The sequence below is a fragment of the Eriocheir sinensis genome, chromosome 37 (assembly GCF_024679095.1).
Source record: "Eriocheir sinensis breed Jianghai 21 chromosome 37, ASM2467909v1, whole genome shotgun sequence".
Taxonomy (NCBI): domain Eukaryota; kingdom Metazoa; phylum Arthropoda; class Malacostraca; order Decapoda; family Varunidae; genus Eriocheir; species Eriocheir sinensis.
In genome coordinates this window covers 17,423,878-17,445,325 of record NC_066545.1, presented here as the reverse complement: position 1 = coordinate 17,445,325, position 21,448 = coordinate 17,423,878, and the positions used below count along the sequence as shown (strand labels likewise).

The following is a 21,448-nucleotide window of genomic DNA, read 5'->3' as shown; positions in this document are numbered from 1 at the left end:
CCATTCACTCCATTCTTGCTTATAGTCCGGTTCCTGCACGATCTATCTGTCTATCTATCTATCTATCTATTTATCTACTCCTGTGGTTCCCGTCCCTTGGAAGTCTGATGGAGAGTTATTACAGTGCAAGAGTCTCCATTTGCTCCTGTCCATTCACTCCATTCTTGCTTATAGTCCGGTTCCTGCATTATCTATCTATCTATCTATTTATCTAGTCCTGTGGTTCCCGTTCCTTGGAAGTCTGATGGAGAGTTATTATAGTGGAAGAGTCTCCATTTGCTCCTGTCCATTCACTCCATTCTTGCTTATAGTCCGATTCCTGAATTATCAATCTATCTAACTATCGTCATTTATCTAGTCCTGTGGTTCCCGTCCCTTGGAAGTCTGATGGAGAGTTACTATAGCGGGTCTCCATTTGCTCCTGTCCATGCACTCCATCCCTTGCATCCCTCCGTTCCCTAATTCCCAAGTGTTTATTTTTTGTAAGTCCGTTTTCCCATTCTTTTCTAATGGCCAAACCACCCGAGGATGCTGTGCTTAACCTCCTCTCCTAAACCCCTCACTTGGATCCCTCTCCTTTCTTAGACATGCTAAATAGTAAGGGTTATAGAGAAGGTGACTCCGAGGGGTTCCATGTGTTGTCGCAGTCTGCCTGTTGTTGGTGGCGCTGTCCCCGCCGGCCACACCACCACTCGATGTAATGGTCTGTTAGAGTGGTGTGATGCCTGCCTCCCACCAGGGCCGAGGCTGTCTTTTCAGTGAACGTTTTTTGTGCTTTTTGCTGCTGTATAACATTATAATACAATGCTCTGACTGGCTTCAAGACTGATACCAAATTGATGTAGAGTAAACCCTATAGTTAATGAACCATTATTTTTAACATGAGAACATGAACAGCGGACCCCCGGCACCACCTGACCTCCTTAGTGGATGTATTTTGTCTTTACTTGAGGTTGTCTGTTATGTTGCCTCTCACCACATGACTGCCGGCCAAGTCTGTTCCACTCAATCCATTGCTATGAAAACTCAAATTTATTGATCCATGCAATGTTCTTAGTGTAAATAATGTTTTTTTTTCGATTGCAACCGTTCCTGTCTTGCCCATTTATTTGGTTCGTTAAATAGAGGTTTTACTGCACTACTGTTCTATCTCATCTACAGCTAACAGTAACGGATATAAGGCAGGGGCTATATAGCATATGTACTTTTGTATGAATATATGAGACCACTCTATAAGCTATGCAGTACAAAATTATCTCCCAACACCGTCTGCATCAGTTTACTCAAATTATTAACGTAACGCCATAGTACTATACAGGAGGTTTTGAGAGCCCATGGCCACTAAATATACCTAGATGTGAGTACAACAAACTGTATCTTGACTGAGTATTGCATTGTCTTACAACATAATAATAATCATAATATTATTTGCACTGGTCAGAATAGATGTCCAATGTGTGTGTGTGTGAATGTGTGTGTGTGTGTGTGTGTGTGTGTGTTAAGCAGACAGATGAATATATATAATTTATGCCTACCTATGTATATGTTACTAAGGAACTGATAACTATTGTATATGGTGTCAAAATTATGATAATACGACCGTCTGCTGCCTTTTTTTATACTTTGCCACGAGGACAAAATATTTTAAGACTTTTCTCGACAATATTTGAGCGTTGTAATTTTCTTCTTCTTCTTCTTCTTCTTCTTCTTCATCTTCTTCTTCTTCTTCTTCATCTTCACTTTCTTCCTCTCTCTCTCTCTCTCTCTCTCTCTCTCTCTCTCTCTCTCTCTCTCTCTCTCTCTCTCTCTCTCTCTCTCTCTCTCTCTCTCTCTCTCTCTCTCTTTATATGTATAGCTATGTAGAAATAATTCCACTGTAAATAATTACAATATATAATAATCTGACCAGCTTTGGGAACGTAGAGTGTGTTTCACTATAAAAAAAACATCAATAATTATATATACGTCAGTCAGTCAATTCGCCAGTCAGTCAGTCAGTCAGTCAATCAGTCAATCAGTCAGTCAATCAGTCAGTCAGTCAGTTAATATATCAGTCAATTCGCCAGTCAATCAGCCAGTTAGTCAGTCAGTCAATCAGTCAACCAATCAGTCAACCAGTCAGTCAAGCAGTTATAATCAATCAGTCAATCAGTCAACCAGTGAGTCAATTTATCAGTCAAAATGGATAAATATACCAATAGTAGATAAATACAACTAAACAAAAACAACATTAATGAGGTAAAAATATAATATTCAAAGTACGACGAGGTAGATCTGCCAGACGGTCACACAACCATTATCCAAAGACTGATTCCTGCACCCCAATAACTTATATTTACCGTTAAAACTCTTATGTGTTTTGGCGATAATTAAGCTTCGAAAATTGATAAAAACGATCCTGTGACTTCTAGGGGAAACTGGCAAGGCGGCATAAACGGGCCGGGCCTGTGTTGCCAGATCTACCGAAATATCATGAGATTTACTGAAATTTTGATGAATCTCAGAAATTTATCAATCTCATGAATAATTTGTATATTGCTTTTCCAAATTTTCACCAAATAATAATAAAAAAAAAATACTGATATAATGCTTTTTAACTTAATTTTATCTACATAACATATATCACAAGAATCACTACATATATATTAAAGTGCGTCTACCGAATTTTTACCTACCTACTGAATTTTCTCGCAATAACCTACTGCTTTTGGTACCATCTGGCAACCACCACCCACGTCCCACCAGTCAGCTGTTCATCCCGCGCGGGGGGAGACGCGGCGTCGTGTACCTCCTGTGTTGGTGGTGCTTTATCCACGTGTCGCCCGTGTTTCTGGCTCACGCTGACACTCTGGGACACGCTGGGACACTCTGGGCCTTCTCAATCAGGTGAGGTGGCGTGACAGAGGCTGCAAAAATGTGTGTGTGGATGTTGACATAGTGTTGTGCCGCGCTGCGTTCCTGGCTCACGCTGGGACATTCTGGGACACTGAGACACTCTGGGACACGCTGAGATACTCTGGTACACGCTAGAACACGCTGGGATGCTCTGGTACACTCTGGGACACACTAGTTCACGCTGGGACACGCTGAGATACTCTGGTACACGCTGGGATACTCTGGTACACTGGGACACACTGGTACACGCTGGGACACTGAGATACTCTGGGACACGCTGAGATACTCTGGTATACGCTGGGATACTCTGGTACACTCTGGGACACACTGGTACAATCTGGGACACTGAGACACTGGTACACTCGGGGATACGCTGATATACTCTGGGACACGCTGGGATACGCTGATATACTCTGGGACACGCTGGGATACGCTGATATACTCTGGTACACGCTGGAATACTCTGGTACACTTTGGGACACACTGGTACACTCTGGGACACTCGGAGCCTTGTAAATCAGGTGAGGTGATGTGACAGAGGATGCAGGAGTGTGTGTTGATAGCCTGGCTGTCCATAGTTTCTACATCTTCGGGGGATGCTGTGCTGACTTCTCCGTGTGTTTTGCATATTTGTGTTGGCTGTTGGGGGGATGGGGGAGCCGAGTGTGCAGGGGAGGGAAGTGAATCAAGTGTAATTGTTAGTGTTGGTGTGTTGTGGTGACAAATGAGTGTATTTGTTTTCTGAATTAATCTATTGTACTGCAGTCTAAAATCTGTTGAGGGAGGCTGTTCCAGTGGTGTATGGTGTGTGGAAAGTATGAGTGCCTGTATGCAGTGGTGGGCGCGGTACTGAAAAATCAGTAGTGCGGTGGCAGTAGTGCGTTACTTTTTCCCGAGTAGTGCGGTGGCAGTAGTGCGGTCTTATTTTTTTCTTTCCCAGTGCAGTACGCGGTGTGCGGTACTGAAGTAGCGATATTAAAAAAAAGATACTTCAGTGCCTATCCTGGCTATCCAAACAAAGGAAACATGCTTAAAATAGTACAATTGCCTTAATTTACAATAGATTTTCCCAAAATAAAAGCAATAATAAATTAAACAGCTACAAATGCACTTTTGGAATTAATTTATTTAATATTTATCATATTTTATATATAATAGAAAAATATTCTCCAGTTTCCTCAGACCTCAGCACTCTTCCTCCTCCTCTTCCTCCTAATAACTAATAAAAACTATGTAAAACCGAGTGAGAGTACCATCATTTAATATGCACCAACAAGAGGCAACACCAACATATATAAGGTGGGTTTAAATTTTTTTTCACTTTGCTAAACAACTTTTTGCATGTTTATCCGCTATCTTACAATTGCTTAGGATTTTTTAAGCTCAAAAAAAATAATCGGCTGGTACCACGGACGGGTCTGGGGTTGAAATGGCCGGCGCCGCGTGGGTTAAAGAAGACTCGTAGTGTAGTAACCTACCAAACGGGGTACAAAATTGCTGGTTCTGGACGTCGGTATACCCACTATACCTCACCCACAACACTGTCAAATCACATTCCAACCACCAACTGTAGTGTGGCGACTATGCCTGATGAACGAGCCTCCCATAACCCACTTAACCAGTGGGGTACCTCTTTGGCCGAGTTGGTAGGGAGTGGCTCTCTCGTCACGCTGGTCATGGATTCAATCCCAGCCCAGGCAGCCGGCGAATACCCTCACCTTGTCTTGATTAATTTCTCGTGTGTTTCGATACACGCAGAGGATGTGTAGGAAAATAGAAAAAGAGAAAAGATGCTCTCGGGGCATGACACTGGTGGCATAGCAGTGGGCATCCTATCCTGCGGTTCTGTGTTTCTCCAAAGGGGTAACAGGTAGGAAGGCCCATGCTCTCCGAGGTTGGTAGAAAATGGGAAGTGTTGGAGGTGTGTCTCTGTGGGGACATTGTGAAATAGTGCACCAAAATGGGTCACTGTCTAAAGTTCTCAACACACAGAAATTAATCTACATAGGTGGGAAAGCCGTATAGTGCGGCGACTATGCCTGATGAACGAGCATCCCATAACCCACTTAGCCAGTGGGGTACCTCTTTGGCCGGGAGTGGCTCTCTCGTCATGCTGGTCACGGGTTCAATCCCAGCCCAGGCAGCCGGCGAATACCCTCACCTTGTCTTGATTAATTTCTCGTGTGTTTCGATACACGCAGAGGACGTGTAGGAAAATAGAAAAAGAGAAAATATGCTCTCGGGGCATGACACAACCACCTAAATATCCACATCACGATCTCAAAGAACACCTACAACATCCACACAAATAAAAAAAAATTGTACCTAGAACATTGGCTGCCAGGCTTGCCAGTTATGGCAATAAATGAAATATATTGGGTGGTCAGTATTCCCAAAGGATCAGTCTACTAGGGCACCACCACAGAAATCACCCTCGACACACTCCAGTGATGGGAAAAAATAATACATTAAATATGTACGACGTATGTATCTGACGCTCAATGGTATTAAAAAATGATACGTACGTCATACGTATTTGACGCTGTATGGGTTAAACTTAGATATTTTTTCATGAAAGTTTTTTTTAAAAGATGATGATTGCTCTCTCTATATCCCCTTCAGCATCATCTGAGAATATGTATGTAGTATGTAGAGCTTATAATACCACTCTTCTAGTCAGCTTCTTAAACTTACATGCATTCTTGAAAGCTAAAAGATAATAATAATAATAATGATGATTGCTTCCTCTATATCTCCTCCAACATCATCTGAGAATTTGTACGTAGCCTAGTATGTAGAGCTAATAATGCCACTCTTCTAGTTAGCTTCTTAAACTTATATATACCTTCTTGAAAGCTAAAAGAAGATAATGATGATGATTGCTTCCTCTATATCCCCTCCAACATCATCTGAGAATTTGTATGTAGCCTAGTATGTAGAGCTAATAGTGCCACTCTTCTAGTTAGCTTCTTAAACTTATATATACGTTCTTGAAAGCTAAAAGTGGAGGGATTTAATGGAGTAGTAATGGTTCTAAATCCCCTTCAACATTGATAAGTACATAGATTAGAGACTTTGTATGTAGTATGTAGAGCTGATCATCTCACTCTCCTATTCAGCTGTTTACTCTTATCTACATCCTTGTTGAGTAAAATAAAAGGAGTGAGTATTACCACCATAGCTGTGACAACATGTGGGAGGTGCAGTGACCGGCTGGCTGGCTGGGTGGTCACCTTTAACCTTTGACCCCCACACCTTTAGCCACCTGACCTGCCACCTTTAACCCTTTGACCTCACTTTGTTTGGTCTGCAGCATCCCATGTGGAAAGAAAGATTAGTTTTGTGATAGCATAGAGAAGAAAGGAATGCAGGTTAGGGAGCCAGCAGGGTCTAACATTGTTGTTATTATTATTATTATTATTATTATTATTATTATTACTGTAGATATATAATTACCTACTATTCCCTGGCCATCTATTAGTATGGGAATGCAAGGTAGCTAGCAGTATCTTACATTATTATTATTATTGTTATTGTTATTATTATTATTATTATTATTATTATTATTATTATTATTATTATTATTATTATTATTATTATTATTATTATTATTATTATTATTATTATTATTATCATTATTATCATTAGGTATTATCATTACTATTATTATTACCGTACTGCAGTTGTCTATTATTACCATCTACTATTGCAGGAAAATGCAAATTGTGACTCTGGATACTAGGAATGTCTTTTTCAAATGTTATTCTTTACCTTGCAGATTAGGTGTGTGTGTGCATGTGTGTGTGGAGGCAACAAGTGTGGCAGCCAGTGTGTGCGTGGTGGGGTGCAGGGGTGATTGAAGGCAGCAGGAAGTGTATTGCCTGGGGCGGTGCTGGCCGGCGGACCATGGATGATGTAGATGCCCAAGAGAGGGAGCACTTCATCAGGATTGTGCGTGCCTTCAAGTCCTATCGGTGGGTTGGGTCAGCTGGTAGGGCCACACACACCTGCCACCACTGCTACACATGCCCAGTACACAAGTGGAATATAGTAAACTTATTGAACAAAGCAATGGAGGACATATCATAAGCTTACTCTTCCAAACATTTATTTTCAATTTTCTCACACACATGTCTGGTTCATCCACACATTCTGGTAGGGCCACACACACCTGCCATCACTACACATGCCAGTACACAAGTGGAACACAGTAAACTTATTGAACAAAGCAGGAAAGGACATATAAGCTCACTCTTGCCAACAATTATTTTCAACTTTCTTCTCTTTCTTGCATGTCTCAGTTTTGTATGCCTTCAGGAAAACACCTTACCTGGCTATACTGACAAATATAACTTGTATCAAATTAATAAGGAGAATGATTATAGCTTTCAATCTCTTATACCTTCAGGAAAACACCTTACCTGGCTACACTAACAAATATAACTTGTATCAAATTGACCCGTCCGCTGCGATTGGCATGGATTTCACTTTCACTGGTAACATATACTCCCAGGTCTTTCTCTGCCTCTGTGGTGGATAGTGGAGTGTTTCCCATGTGGTATTGATGTGCTGGATTTCCCCTCCCAAGGTGCATGACTACATTTTTCTTCATCAAATTGTAGCAGCCACTTTTTGTTCCATTCCTGTAGCTTGGTGATGTGTTCTTGTAGGAAATTTACAGTCAAGGGATTAGTAAGGAGAACGATTATAGCTTTCAACCTCATATGCCTTCAGGAAAACACCTTACAGCAAAAAATATAAGTTTAATCCTTTTCAGGCACTACTCCCTGAAGAAGGTGACGGAGAAGGAGGCGTACATCAAGAGCCTGCCGCCCCACCACCAGATGCTGCTGCGCTCCTACCTGCGCCACCTGGAGGAGCAGCGCCTTTGCATCGAGCACAACGCAGAGATCATCAAGCTCATCGTCAGGGATGTCGACTCCATGTTTGAGAACCAGCCGCAGCCTGTGGTGAGTGGAATTGATGGGAGTTGATGATTGTGAGTTTGGCCTTTGTAACGGCGCTCCCTGATGTAGCTCTTCAATGTTTTTCCCTTTTTTTTCTCCTTTTTTCTCAGTTAATCTAAAATTTCTGTAGTGTTCTGTTTGCTTCGTCTGGCTTTCTTGTTTTCCTTCACATTGTTTTGTTTCTTTCTTCAGTATGTATATATATTTTCAAACATCATGAGTGGGGACCCTTGCTCTTGGCCTTCTTTCTCAATGACATTTCCTCCTTCATGAATCAGAAAGGCTAGAAGCAGAGTAGATTCCCTAGCACTTATTTCCTTGTGTATTATTTATCTCTCAGCTTGCCTTCCTCATGTACATTTTTCCTTCATGGTAAAAGAGGAGGAGGGATAGGAAAGGAATGAGGGAGAAAGGGAGGGGAAGGGAGGAAAGAAAAGGGTGTATATATATATGGTAAAATGGGAGGGGAGGAAAGGATGAGGAGGAGGAGAGTAGAGTCAAGTATTTATTTATTATTTATTTCAGGTTGAGGAGGAGTGCCTTGGCAACACCATGCTCGTGTCGGACATCGAGAAGGTTCAGTCCACCATCCGCCAGATTGTGCGTGACTGGTCTCCATCGGGCGCACACGAGCGGACGCAGTGCTACGGCCCCATCATTAGCAAGATTGAGGAGCTCTTCCCCCAGGACACAGTGTAGGTGATGCTGCCATGTTACACTAGACACTCTATAGGCACCCAAGAAAATCAAGTCAAATGGGAGTGTTATTTTTTGCATGTTACACTAGACTCTATAAGAAGTTAGGATAGGTTAAGTTTAGGGTATTTTGAAACACTTATAACCAGCACCTTATGGTATAAATCAACAAATAATGACTTCGCTTTGTTGTATAGAAAGTCTCAGTAGTAAGGAAGCATATGTGAATTTTCTGAGACCTGCAGTAACTGTTTGGAGTTTTGTTAAGTTAGGTACCTAATTAAGAACTCAAGAAATTGAAGTATAATGGAGGTGGTACATATTTCAGCTTGCTACACTAGACTCTCCAGGTACCCAAGAAATTAGGTAAAATGGATAGGTTATTTCAGTGGGATTTATTGATTTGGGACTTGTTGGACTTTTAATGAATCAGACATTTGTGTAAGGGAAGAAAGTTGAAAATAACTGTTGGCAAGACTAAACTTATGATATGTCCTCCACTGCTTTGTTCAGTAAGTTTACCATATTCCACTTTTGTGCTTCTTCATCATATTTATTTTCAAACATCACGTGTGTGCATCATTTGCAGGTGTGCCGAGGAGGTGAGCATCCTGGTGCCTGGCGCTGGTCTGGGCCGCCTGGCGTATGAGCTGGCCAAGCGTGGCTACACCTGTCAGGGCAACGAATTCAGCCTCTTTATGCTCTTCGCCTCAAACTTCGTCCTCAACAAGTATGTGTGAAAGAGGGGAGAGGAGACGGTACTCTGCATTCTCTTGGCCTGTACCCCAGCTTGCTAGGCTGGATGCGTTGGTTGAACTCCCTTAGAAAAATTGATGCCATGTTAAAGATGATCACCCCCCAAAATGCACTACTATATATGGTGAAAGGAATGTAGAAGTGAGGGAAAGAATGAAAGAGAAAGTGAGGAGAGGGGAGGTATAGTATGTACTGTTAACCCCTTCAAGATGGCGCCACTATAAACACTCGCCTGCGCCAGAACGGGCTGGGCCGACCATCAGGCCCCACCAGGAAGATGCCTACCGGCGAAATAGGCAGCAGTGTTAAAAAAAAAAAAAAAAACCCTACTGCTGGGCCAAAACAGCGCCCCACGCCATATCTGGGATCGCGGTGCATGCCAAATTTCAAATGTCGCTATTGAATATAACAAGTTTTCAGCCATAAACTCAACATAATCATCATGTATTATACATGAAAACATGCAGAATTAAATGGTGCACATAAAGAAACTCACTATGGCTGGGTCAAAACAGCGCCCTGCGCCATATCTGGGATCGCTGCTCGCGCCAAATTTCAAATGTCGCTATTGAATATAACAAGTTTCAGCCATAAACTCAACATAATCATCATGTATTATATATGAAAACATGCAGAATTAAATGGTGCACATAAAGAAACTCACTGCGGCCGGGCCAAAACAGCGCCCCGCGCCATATCCGGGATCGCCACGCGCACCAAATTTCAAATGTTGCTATTGAATATAACAAGTTTTCAGCCATAAACTCAACATAATCATCATGTATTATATATGAAAACATGCAGAATTAAATGGTGCACATAAAGAAATTCACTACAGCCAGGCCAAAACAGCGCGCTGCACTGTATCCGGGATTGCTGTGTGCTCCAAATTTAAAATGTCGCTATAGAATATAACAAGTTTTCAGCCATAAACTTAACACAATCATCATGTATTATATATGAAAACATGCAAAATTAAATGGTGCACATAAAGAAACATAAATTAATTGATAATTTTGAGATGTAAGCATAAATATAGAGATAAAATAACTCGTATATTGACTAAAGCGAGCCAGGACGCAATATGTGCGTCCTCGGATATGGTACGGGGCACGCAAGGACGTAGTATACGCGTCCTCGTGTTGAAGGGATTAAAGGGGTGTGGAAGGGAGGAAAAGAAGGGAAAAAGTGAGGGGAGGGGGTATAGTATGTATGGTAAAAGGGGTGTGGAAGGGAAGGAAGAAATTAGGCAGAGCGAGAGGAGGGGAGGAACTGATCCCATGTGTGTATCCTTTATCTAACATGTATATCCTCCATCCAACATGTGTCTCAGTCTCTCCTCGTCTCCTTATGCATTCATCTGTGTATCCCTGGACGTAACACACCCAACAGCACCATTCCCTCACCAGGTGTCGGGGGGTCAACACCTTGCGTGTGTACCCATGGGTCCACACTGGGAGCAACCTGCTGTCCAACCGTGACCAGCTGCGTCCTGCCACTTTCCCCGACACCAACCCCTCGGACCTCCACACCCAGGCTCAGTTCACCATGGCTGCAGGAGATTTCTTGGAGGTACTCACACACACACACACACACACAGTGTGTAAAGCTTCAAGGAAAAGTTGGATAATATAGATACAGAGACGGGACCACACGAGCGTAAAGCCCAGGCCCCGTAAAACTACAACTAGGTAAATTCACACACACACACACACACACACACACACACACACACACACACACACACACACACACACACATATACACACACACACACACACACACACACACACACACACACACACGGAGACGCACACGCACACTACTTTTAACCCTTTCCTTGTGCGCGGTGCGGACGCGACTATCCCCTGAGGCGCAGTCGGGCAGCCCAATGGGGGGGTCTCTTTTAACCTCTATATCTCAAAAACTATTCATCATCATCATCATTTTATCGACTCCTGCTCCTAGGAGCTCCCATCAGGGGATGGCCACGGCAGAAGAGCTTCCAACTTTCTCTATCCAGACACTCCCTCCTTGCCTGCTCAAAGTTTCTCAAAGATCTTTCCCACCTCTCCCTAACATACTCTTACACCCTATCCCTCCATTTCACTGGAGGTCGTCCTCTAGCATTCCCTCCCTCTATCTCACTCACATACACCCTTCTGGTCATCTTACTCTCCTCCATTCGCTCCATGTGGCCAAACCACTTTAAAGTCTGTCGCTCACTTCTTCCACCACTCCACACTTCTTCCCTTCACCCCTGTGACACATTCCAAAATGCTCGTACACACTTTCATTACTCATTCCATCCATTCTTCTCACACCACAAGCATTCCTGAAATAACTCATTTCCACTGCCTGCACTCTAGACCTCTGACTTTCATTCCAGGCCTATGTTTCACTTGCATATGTGAGGGTTGGTACTATTATTGTATTTCTCATATCCCTCTTTACTTCCATGCTCACACTTCAGCCATTCATGATTCGTCCCAGAGACCCTACCACCCTTCTTCCTTGCAATGCCCTTTCTCTTATATCTCCCTTCATACCACCATGCTTACACATAACTGATCCAAGGTGCTTAAACTCATTGACCTCCATTTCTTCACCATTGAAAATTATTTTGCATTCTTTTTCACATTCAATTCCCACTCTATATGGGCATACAAAATCTACAACCTCACTTCTACTTTACTCACAAACCATCACTTTACTTTTGTTGGCATTTACTTTCAGCTTTCTCCTATTACAGACACTATCAAAAACACTGACCAAATTTTGTAGGTCACTTTCATTTTCTGCAATGAGCACCATGTCATCAGCTCTTGTCCTTAAAAACTGTGCTTCCATACTGACACCCTGCCTGGTCAGACTCTTTTGTCTCTGCCTATCAACATCTACCTTTCTTTCCTGCTGGAAGTATGCCTTTGTACAGCCTGTGCTTAAGAAGGGTGACCGTTCCAATCCCTCAAACTACCGCCCTATAGCTTTACTTTCATGTATATCTAAAGCTTTTAAATTAATCCTTAACCGGAAGATTCAAAAGCATCTTTCCACTTCTAACCTTCTATCTGATCGCCAGTATGGGTTCCGCAAGGGGCGTTCTAGTGGCGATCTTCTTGCTCTCTTAACTGACTCTTGGTCATCCTTTCTTAGCCGTTTCGGTGAAACTTTCTCTGTTGCGCTAGACATATCGAAAGCCTTCAATAGAGTCTGGCACAAGTCTTTGCTTTCTAAACTGCCCTCTTTCGGATTCTATCCCTCTCTCTGTTCCTTTATCTCCAGTTTCTTTTCTGGCTGTTCTATCTCTGCGGTGGTAGACGGTCACTGCTCTTCCCCTAAACCTATCAACAGTGGCGTTCCACAGTAGCTCTGTCCTATCACTCACTCTCCTGTTATTCATCAATGATCTTCTTTCCATAACAAACTGTCCTGTCCACTCATATGCCGACGACTCCACTCTGCATTATTCAACTTCTTTCAATAGAAGACTATCACAACAGGCATTACACAACTCCAGACTGGAGGCTGCAGAACGCTTAACCTCAGACCTTGCTATCATTTCTGATTGGGGCAGAAGGAACCTTGTGTCCTTCAATGCCTCAAAAACTCAATTTCTCCACCTATCAACTTGACACAATCTTCCAAACACCTATCCTCTATTCTTCGACAACACTCAGCTATCACCATCTTCAACACTAAACATCCTCGGTCTATCCTTAACTTAAAATCTCAACTGGAAACTTCACATCTCCTCTCGCTAAATCAGCTTCCTCGAGGTTGGGCGTTCTGTATCGTCTCCACCAGTTCTTCTCCCCCGCGCAGTTGCTATCCATATACAGGGGCCTTGTCCACCCTCGTATGGAGTATGCATCTCACGTGTGGGGGGGCTCCACCCACACAGCTCTTCTGGACAGAGTGGAGTCTAAGGCTCTTCGTCTCATCAGCTCTCCTCCTCATACTGATAGTCTTCTACCTCTTAAATTCCGTCGCGATGTTGCCTCTCTTTCTATCTTCTATCGATATTTCCACGCTGACTGCTCATCTGAACTTGCTAACTGCATGCCTCCCCCCCTCCCGCGGCCCTGCTGCACACAACTTTCTACTCATGCTCATCCTTATACTGTCCAAACCCCTTATGCAAGAGTTAACCAGCATCTTCACTCTTTCATCCTTCACGCTGGTAAACTCTGGAACAATCTTCCTTCATCTGTATTTCCTCCTGCCTCTGACTTGAACTCTTTCAAGAGAAGGATATCAGGACACCTCTCCTCCCGAAATTAACCTCTCTTTCAGCCACCTCTTTTGATTCTTTTTTAGGAGCAGCAAGTTGCGGGCTTTTTTTTTTATTATTGTTTGTTGTAAAAAAAAAAAAAAAAGAAAAAGAAAAAAGAAAGAAAAAGTCGAATTCAGTACCCACTTCCTTCCCTCATCGAACAGTCTTACTCCAACTTCTCCAACTTTGCCCTTAATTTCTCTAATAACACCATCCATATAAATATTGAATAACCATGGTGACATGATGCACCCTTGTCTTAAGCCCACTTTTATCTCAAAATGTTCACTTGTTTTTCCAGTAATTTTGACACATGCAGATGCATCCTCATAGAACAACTTTATTGCACTAAGCAGTTTTCCTCCCACACCATAAATCTTTAAAACATCCCACAATGCAATCCAATCGACTCTGTCATGAGCTTTTTCCAAATCCATGAAGGCAGCGTATAGTTTCTTTCCTTTTGCTAATATTTTTTTCTACTACCATCCTGAAGGCAAATATCTGATCCACACATCCCCTTCCCTTCCTGAAGCCTCCATGTTCTTCACTGATTTTCTCTTCTGTAAGTCCTTGCACCCTTTCTATTATGACTTTTCCTTATACCTTTCTGGGTATACTCAGGAGACTTATACCTCTGTAGCTCCCACATTCCCCTCTCCTGCCCTTCCCCTTGTAAACTGGGACAATGATGGCTTTCGTCCAGTCTGCTGGCACCCCCCCCTACCCCCTCTCCCATGCTACTTCACATATCTTGACCATCCATTTAACAACTACATCTCCACACTTCAACATTTCTGCTGTGACTCCATCAATTCCTGCTGCCTTTCCATTTTTAATCTTTTTATTGCCTGATTTACTTCTTCATATGTTATATTTCTTTCTTTATATACTCCTCCTCTACCTCTGCTCAAAACTGATCCTGTTACAGCTGCTGGACGTCCATCCTCAAAATTCATTAAGTTTTTGAAATATTTTCTCCATCTCTCTTTCACAGCTTCCCCTTCTTTCAACATCTTTCCATTCTCATCCATAACTATTCATCACAGCTAAAAACCAAAAACACCATTGGAAAGAGGAGGTCCAGATCTATAGGAGTCGGTTATGTATGCCTCTCTTGCGAACGTACATGCACGTTCTGGGAGTGTTGAATGTTAACACTTACATTGGTGCGTGCGGGATGATCAGCCATATTGAGGGAACTGCGGACATCTCTCCTTCAGATTCTGGCAAGGGAGTATTGCCAGCTGCAATATTTACACCTATTTGGTCAAGGAGTCAGTCAGGTGATAGGTGAAACTATGCAAAAATGCCGCTCTATTGGGCAAGAACATCCACCAGTTACTCGTCCGTAGATTTGCTGCGCTGGGCTGATATGATTTTCCACCAAATTTAGTGAAGAACCCACTCAATTGGCAATCCTGTGTTGTGAGAATTAGTGTTGGAACACTCTCATACACGGGAGATTTGAGTTCGTGGGGAGCTCACAGCGAGCGTTTAGCACCACCAGCAAATACGCCTAACACTCGCTGCGAGCGTTTAACAATGAAAGGGTTAAACAGTGTAGTTATTGGATAGTTGTTCCCTTAACCCAGTAGCTGCAGAGATCATATTTCTTAAAGGCCCCTCTAAGCAAGAAAAAATGAGAAAAAATCATCACTCATGCAAACCATTTCATATATCAGTGCATTTGTGATCAGTTTATGCACCATTTATTTTGGGGGGTTTATATCATGGCAAAAATTTGGCCCACCGCTGGTACACAGTAAAGCCACGAATTTAGCCTGTCGCTGGTACCAGGTTAAGCCCTTCGATAGTTTTTTTTTTTTACACGTTATGGGCTATAGCACCGGCAGGACAAGTGCAGATACTTAACACATAAAATTGGTCTGTTTAATCTCTCCCTCTCTCACAGATCTACACGTCTGCCTCGGCCTGGGACTGCATTGCCACCTGCTTCTTCATCGATTGTGCCAACAATATTGTCTCCTTCATCGAGACAATATACAACATCCTCAAGCCAGGTGGGGCACTCAGCCGGCCACAGTACAATATACTGATGATAAAAATGGTAATATAATGATAACAATGACATAAGAGTGTACTATGGCTGATCTCAAGTAACCGCTATTGGGGATACCTTCAAACACATGACAGAAGCAACTCATAATAGGATTCAACCCAAGAAAAGTCCACTCTGAGTCCCCACATATCATACTCAGTCTAATCTTTTATGTGGAGTTCCTGAGCTTTTTTTATTTTTTACGTACTTGCCTGTAGCAGTGGTAGGCTTTCTTGGTTGGGTCTGGTGGTCGTCCCAAGCCTGTCATGGTGCAGGCAAGTGTTTATAATGGTGCCATTTATTCTTGACTCATGCTGCCCCCCTGAAACTCATTCTTGATTCCCTTGAACAGTTCCTCTAGAGTTAAGGTTGGTGGGTGGCATTCATGACAGCATTAACATTACCAGATTATCTTGCGCACAACGTATTTTCCGGTTTCTGGCTCATAAATATTGCAAAAAAGAGCATCAATAATTACTGTTTTTAACAATAATTATAAATGCATACCGTTATCTTTGTGGGTGTGATAGTTTTTGGTCAGAAATCAGGTAATACAATACGCCAAGTATGACAATCTGGTAACGTTGGACAGCACGTGGGTAGTCTGAGGCCACTCGGCAGGGACTGAAAACTCCTAGGTGGTAGCGGCGGATTCAAACCCACATCATCCAGAACGCTAACCACTCAGCCACTGCATACCCAACCTTACCTTACCTTACCTTACCTTACCTTTCCCTGCAGGTGGCTACTGGGTGAACCTCGGCCCTCTCCTCTACCACTTTGCTGACCAGCCTGGGGAAGCCTCCATAGAGCCCAGCTTTGAGGAGGTGAAGGCTATTGCTGAAGGATTGGGATTTGAGCTCTCGGTAAGTAGACTTTCCTCACTGGCCACTCATTTTCAGCACAGGTACTCTCATGATCACTGTCACACCATCATCACTTTGTCACTGCAGTTGTCCTATTATCAGTCATTTTCATCAGTCACTTTCATAACTGTCATCATCATTCTGTTACTCTGGTTGTCATTTTCAGCAGTCACTTTCATAATTGTCATTTTCATTGGTTGTCCTTCTCTTATACCTCATTATCAGCAGTCACTTTCATAACTGTCATCATCATTCTGTTACTCTGGTTGTCCTTCTCTTATATCAGTCATTTTCAGCAGTCACTTTCATAACTGTCATCATCATTCTGTTACTCTGGTTGTCCTTCTCTTATATCAGTCATTTTCAGCAGTCACTTTCATAACTGTCATCATCATTCTGTTACTCTAGTTGTCCTTCTCTTATATCAGTCATTTTCAGCAGTCACTTTCATAACTGTCATCATCATTCTGTTACTCTGGTTGTCTTTTTCTTATATCAGTCATTTTCTGCAGTCACTTTCATAACTGTCACCATCATTCTGTTACTCTGATTGTCCTTCTGTTATTTATCAGACATTTTCAGCAGTCACTTTAATAATTGTCATCTTCATCATTCTGTTACTCTGGTTGTCCTTTTTAATAATCAGTCATATTCAGCCTTATGCCTCAGTCACACATCCATGTATCAAGCCATGTACGCCCACGCACGAACAGAAATTAGTGGTTGGCAACCGCTTATGTAAGTACTACGTAAATGTCCCGTAATGCGTATTTACGTACGTGGGCATACGGGGTGGAGACGGGGGGTCGCTACGCACCACCCAAGCGTGCGTGGGGAGCCACGCATCTTTCGACATGTTCAAAAGATACTTGACTGCTCACGTCAACAGCCATTTTACGTGGCTCCACACGTACAAAGTGGCGCATACGGGCACTTACGACGTGCTTGCGGGGCGCTTACACGTGGTCCCACGCTGCCCCCCTGTTCCCGCAACACAATGCGTGGGTCCTCACGCGGTGCAGGAGCATCCGTGGCACCAGCGCCACTCCTCGGGTACCCACGTTGACGTTGCAACGTTGTGCATGGTGTGTATATGCCGTGCGGCGGGCTTGCGGCTTCAGTTCCTCTCTCGGACTAGCAACAGCACATACCTCGAAGCCACCACCACAGCCTCTCGCCCCCGCCAGCGCCCTTGTCAGTAGACCTTGTCGCCACTGCTTTCAACTATGCCTAAGGACACCACCAAGAGATCACGGAAGGGGGCTTCTTTAGCTTCAGGGTCACCCAAACCTCCAACAACCCACGGGCAACCTGCTTCCAAGCCTCTGGTGTTTGTGGCACCTGCAGTTCCTCATCTCCGTAGACAGCAACAATGGCCCTGCAGGTCTCTGGTACAATGTAACTAATGGTGTTGTGGGCTACTCGGAATGAGTATTGCAGACTCTTGTATGAGTCACCTCGTGGCGAGGAAACGAAGAGCGATAGCCACACGCAGGCCTGGCTCAAGGGATTCTCTCCAGAATGTGCGTTGCTTCTGAATGTTGGGTGTGACACGTTCAACTATTTCACTGAAGAGGTCCTTGTCAATCCGGGTAAAATTCCTGTACAGTTCTGGACTTTCGGTTGCCAACTCCTCCATCAGGTTGTCATAGTGGCCTACCTCCACTCTTCTTTGTAGGTACGGCCAAGCCCAAACCCTCCTCGGCCTCCTCTTTTTTCTTTTTTTTCACTTGCAAGGTGGACCTTCACAACTAACACCAGTAGCATGGCATGCACATACTCCAGGATGGCCTCCATTAATTCTGTGTTATGGCTGTTTGCTGGTGTTATAAGGGCAAGGATGTCTTCAATGTTCTCCATGTTGATTCAGCAGGAGGGGAGTACTTCTTGCTGCAGGTAGATGTTGATGGGAACTGCAATCACAGGTGTGCAGCACGGCCCTTATGTAAGTACCTCTCATGTTTACCCACCGACGTACGTGAGGATGACACAGGGTCGTAACACACCACGTTACACATACGGTATATGTACGTGGATGTTACGTGCTCTGCCACGCACTACTTGTGGGGGTGTGGCCTCTTGTCGTGGCAATTTGGGTAAGCATCACGTCATGCTTGTGCAGTGCATAGGATTAATACGCATTACCTCGTACTGACGTTATGGCGTCCCGATGTTGACCGTGCAAGCTTTACGTACATCGGCTCCTGACGCGTATCCAGTTGATCGCAGCAACAAACCCTGCGTATGGCCACGTATGGGCCAAAAATCACATACGTGAGCATACGCGGGCCTCATACGTCAATGTGTGACCGAGGCTTTATTTTCATCCACCCAACACTTTGTTCCTCCTCTTTGCAACTACAGCTCCTCCATATATCAGCAGTTCTTCTTTGAGTAGCAGTCTTTTTTTTTTCTCTGCACTCTTTTTGTTGCTCTTGAGCCGTCTCCTTCGCTGTTCTGTTATACCACAAATGGGTAAATATAGGCGCTAGGGTTGACCTGCTTATTTGTACAGGATCCTGGCAGGTGTATTCCCCTCCTCTGAGTGGTAAGGGCAGGTATATATTTTGTTGCAGGTTGAGGACACGGCGCTGCACACGGCCTACACACAGAACGTTCAGTCCATGCTTAGATATGAGTACCGCAGTGTGTTCTTCGTGGCCCGCAAGCCCCTGCCACCTGCCAGCTGATGGTGAAGACACAGCTCAGCACACTTGGTAAAGCCTCTTGTCTTAAACTTAATGGGAGAGAGCGCAGAGTCATGATATCCAGAAGTATTTACAGCGGAAATGTTAATAGGTACAAGGTCCACCTCGAGAGATTGATCTTAGAGGGACTGCTTACATTGAGGAGGAGGAGGAGGAGGGAGGGAGGTGTGTATACTGTAAACCCTCTTATTTAAAACTATTGAGCTATATAAACCTATGAGTGTAATCAATACCATTTAGTTGTATGTGAGACCTCTGATATTACTTGACAAAAGAGAACTTACAAAACATTAAAAACATTTAACACAGTAACATATGGGAAGCAATAACTACTTTTAACAATACTTCTTGCTCTCATTGGTGCCTTGTACATATTAATACCTTCAAATATAACAAACTTCTGAAGATAAAGACTCGCGCTCCCCTGACTAGTTTCTTAAGTAGCTACTGTATGTGATGGAGAGCGTGGCATCGTTGTGACTCCACTCTCCTCTCTACTGGTTATCATCTGTCGCTTCTGTGCTGCCGTGCAAATGAAATTACCGTCACGCTGCTGGTTCGTGAGTGGAAGGGAGTGAGTGGCGAGCTCCCTCACTCCTCACTACTCACTACTCATTGGTCATCGCTGTACGAGGGAGAGAATCATTCCATCACTGGGCCATGAGTGTGGGGGAGGTGCAAGCTTCCCTGCTCTTCACTGCCAGTCATCACCTCCCTCCATCATCTCTGTGCAAGGGGAGGAACACCATGGCATTGCTGGCTGTGTGGTGGAGATGAGTGGTTGGTTGTCTTGCCTTGATCATAAGTTCTGTGTCAACCAGGAGTAAACCAGGAAATTTTACGTCCCTCCTTGGGGAGAAAGTAAAGCAAACTGTGGGTCCAAAGAGCATCGTTTTAGGACTGTGCTTGAGAGTTTTTGTATGTTCTTGCAGTATTTCAGGACCATGTGTGTGTAAAGTCGTTCAGTGAGGCATTATTTCATCGCTGTGTACGTGTGAAGTACAGTCATGCTCCGCCCTGCGTCATTCACTGGTTCCGTAAGCCATGACATGACCTGTTTAGCTCTCCTTCCACATGGTGCTGTTGTTTCAGTCTGGTATACGTGTGTGTTGTATCTTATATTTATATAGCAATATGGTGCTAGCCTGGACTGGCTTAGCCTATGCTGCTGAGCAATATAAAGTCAGACATAATGGCACTCGCTGAACATAAAAGTCCCCTAGAAAAGTGGTGTAAAGTCCAATTTGACTGTTTAAAATGACGTAAGGCAGGGCATGACTGTAGTTCTGTGTGGCGTTGTTTCAGGACTGTTCGTACAAAGCTGTTATGTTTTGTGTCTTTTGAGGAGTGTGTGCGTGTTAGGTCTTCTAAGGGGCATCATCACTTCAGGGCTGTGTCAGGGAAAATTTGTTTTGTTGTGCAGACTTTGAGAATTGTAAATGTGTGACTCTGGGCCATTCATACAGTCCAAGAGAACAAGTGTGTAAGCTCCACAGCCAAACACAAAACACAACGGAAATTCCTAGTAGCTCTGGTGTTTGCCGTTGATATAAAAAGGAAGAAATTCTAGGAAGCTACACAGGAAATCTCTCTAATAGTATCTGGTGTTGATTAGAAATAACAGATCATTGAGGAGAATATAGTTTGGTTTGGGTGCTTACAATGCCTCTGTGGTGGACTGTGGAGCTGCTGGCCCTCTGTGCACTCTCCTGTAGTAGCTGCACGTGTTTCAGTCCTGGTTCTCAGATGCTTTCAGCTCTCACAACAAATGTTTCCAAAGGCCACAAAGAAGATTAGTCAGGTTCTCATGAGTTTTATTTCACATTCATGGTGCAGGAGCCTTGTCAAACCATCACTAGGCTCATGAAACTACCCATGGAAGTGCCCACAACCTCTAGCAAAGCCTTATCTAGTGTGGGTGTGTAAGCCCCAGACTGTCTGAGATTATTGACCCTAGTCTCACCAAGGCCCCTCTGAGCTGAGTGTCAGCTCCCATCCCTTCCACAGTGATGGACATAACCCACTCCCATTCTTATTGTCTGAATGCAGATAAGAGTTTAATAAAGATATTAACTTATTAATTTCTCATTACTCACAGCCTTCTATGCTAAGGAATACAGAATTAACCCATCCGCTGCAATTGTCAGGGATTTGGCTTTCACTGGTAGCCTGGTAACATGTACTCCCAGGTGCTTCTGTGCTGGATAGTGGAGTGTTTCCCA

The 21,448-nt window shown here is 43.6% G+C and overlaps 2 protein-coding genes across 3 annotated transcripts in view; both read left to right on the top strand.

Annotated features, from left to right (window-relative positions):
* Positions 1–1,604, top strand: part of LOC127008424 (endoplasmic reticulum mannosyl-oligosaccharide 1,2-alpha-mannosidase-like) — a 29,061-nt gene extending 27,457 nt beyond the window's left edge. For both annotated transcript variants that reach the window (XM_050880574.1, XM_050880573.1), the window contains exon 14: positions 1–1,604. This exon is cut by the window's left edge and continues 534 nt beyond it. The gene's annotated coding sequence lies outside the window, so the exon portion shown is untranslated.
* A 1,119-nt stretch (positions 1,605–2,723) lies between these two features.
* Positions 2,724–21,303, top strand: LOC127008426 (carnosine N-methyltransferase-like). The gene is made up of 9 exons (XM_050880578.1): positions 2,724–2,886; positions 6,674–6,869; positions 7,673–7,865; positions 8,388–8,557; positions 9,148–9,288; positions 10,724–10,886; positions 15,506–15,614; positions 16,394–16,518; positions 19,095–21,303. The coding sequence occupies exons 2-9, from the start codon at positions 6,691–6,693 to the stop codon at positions 19,206–19,208; spliced, it is 1,194 nt and encodes a 397-aa protein (XP_050736535.1). The 5' UTR covers positions 2,724–2,886; positions 6,674–6,690; the 3' UTR covers positions 19,209–21,303.
* The last annotated feature ends 145 nt before the right edge of the window (positions 21,304–21,448 follow it).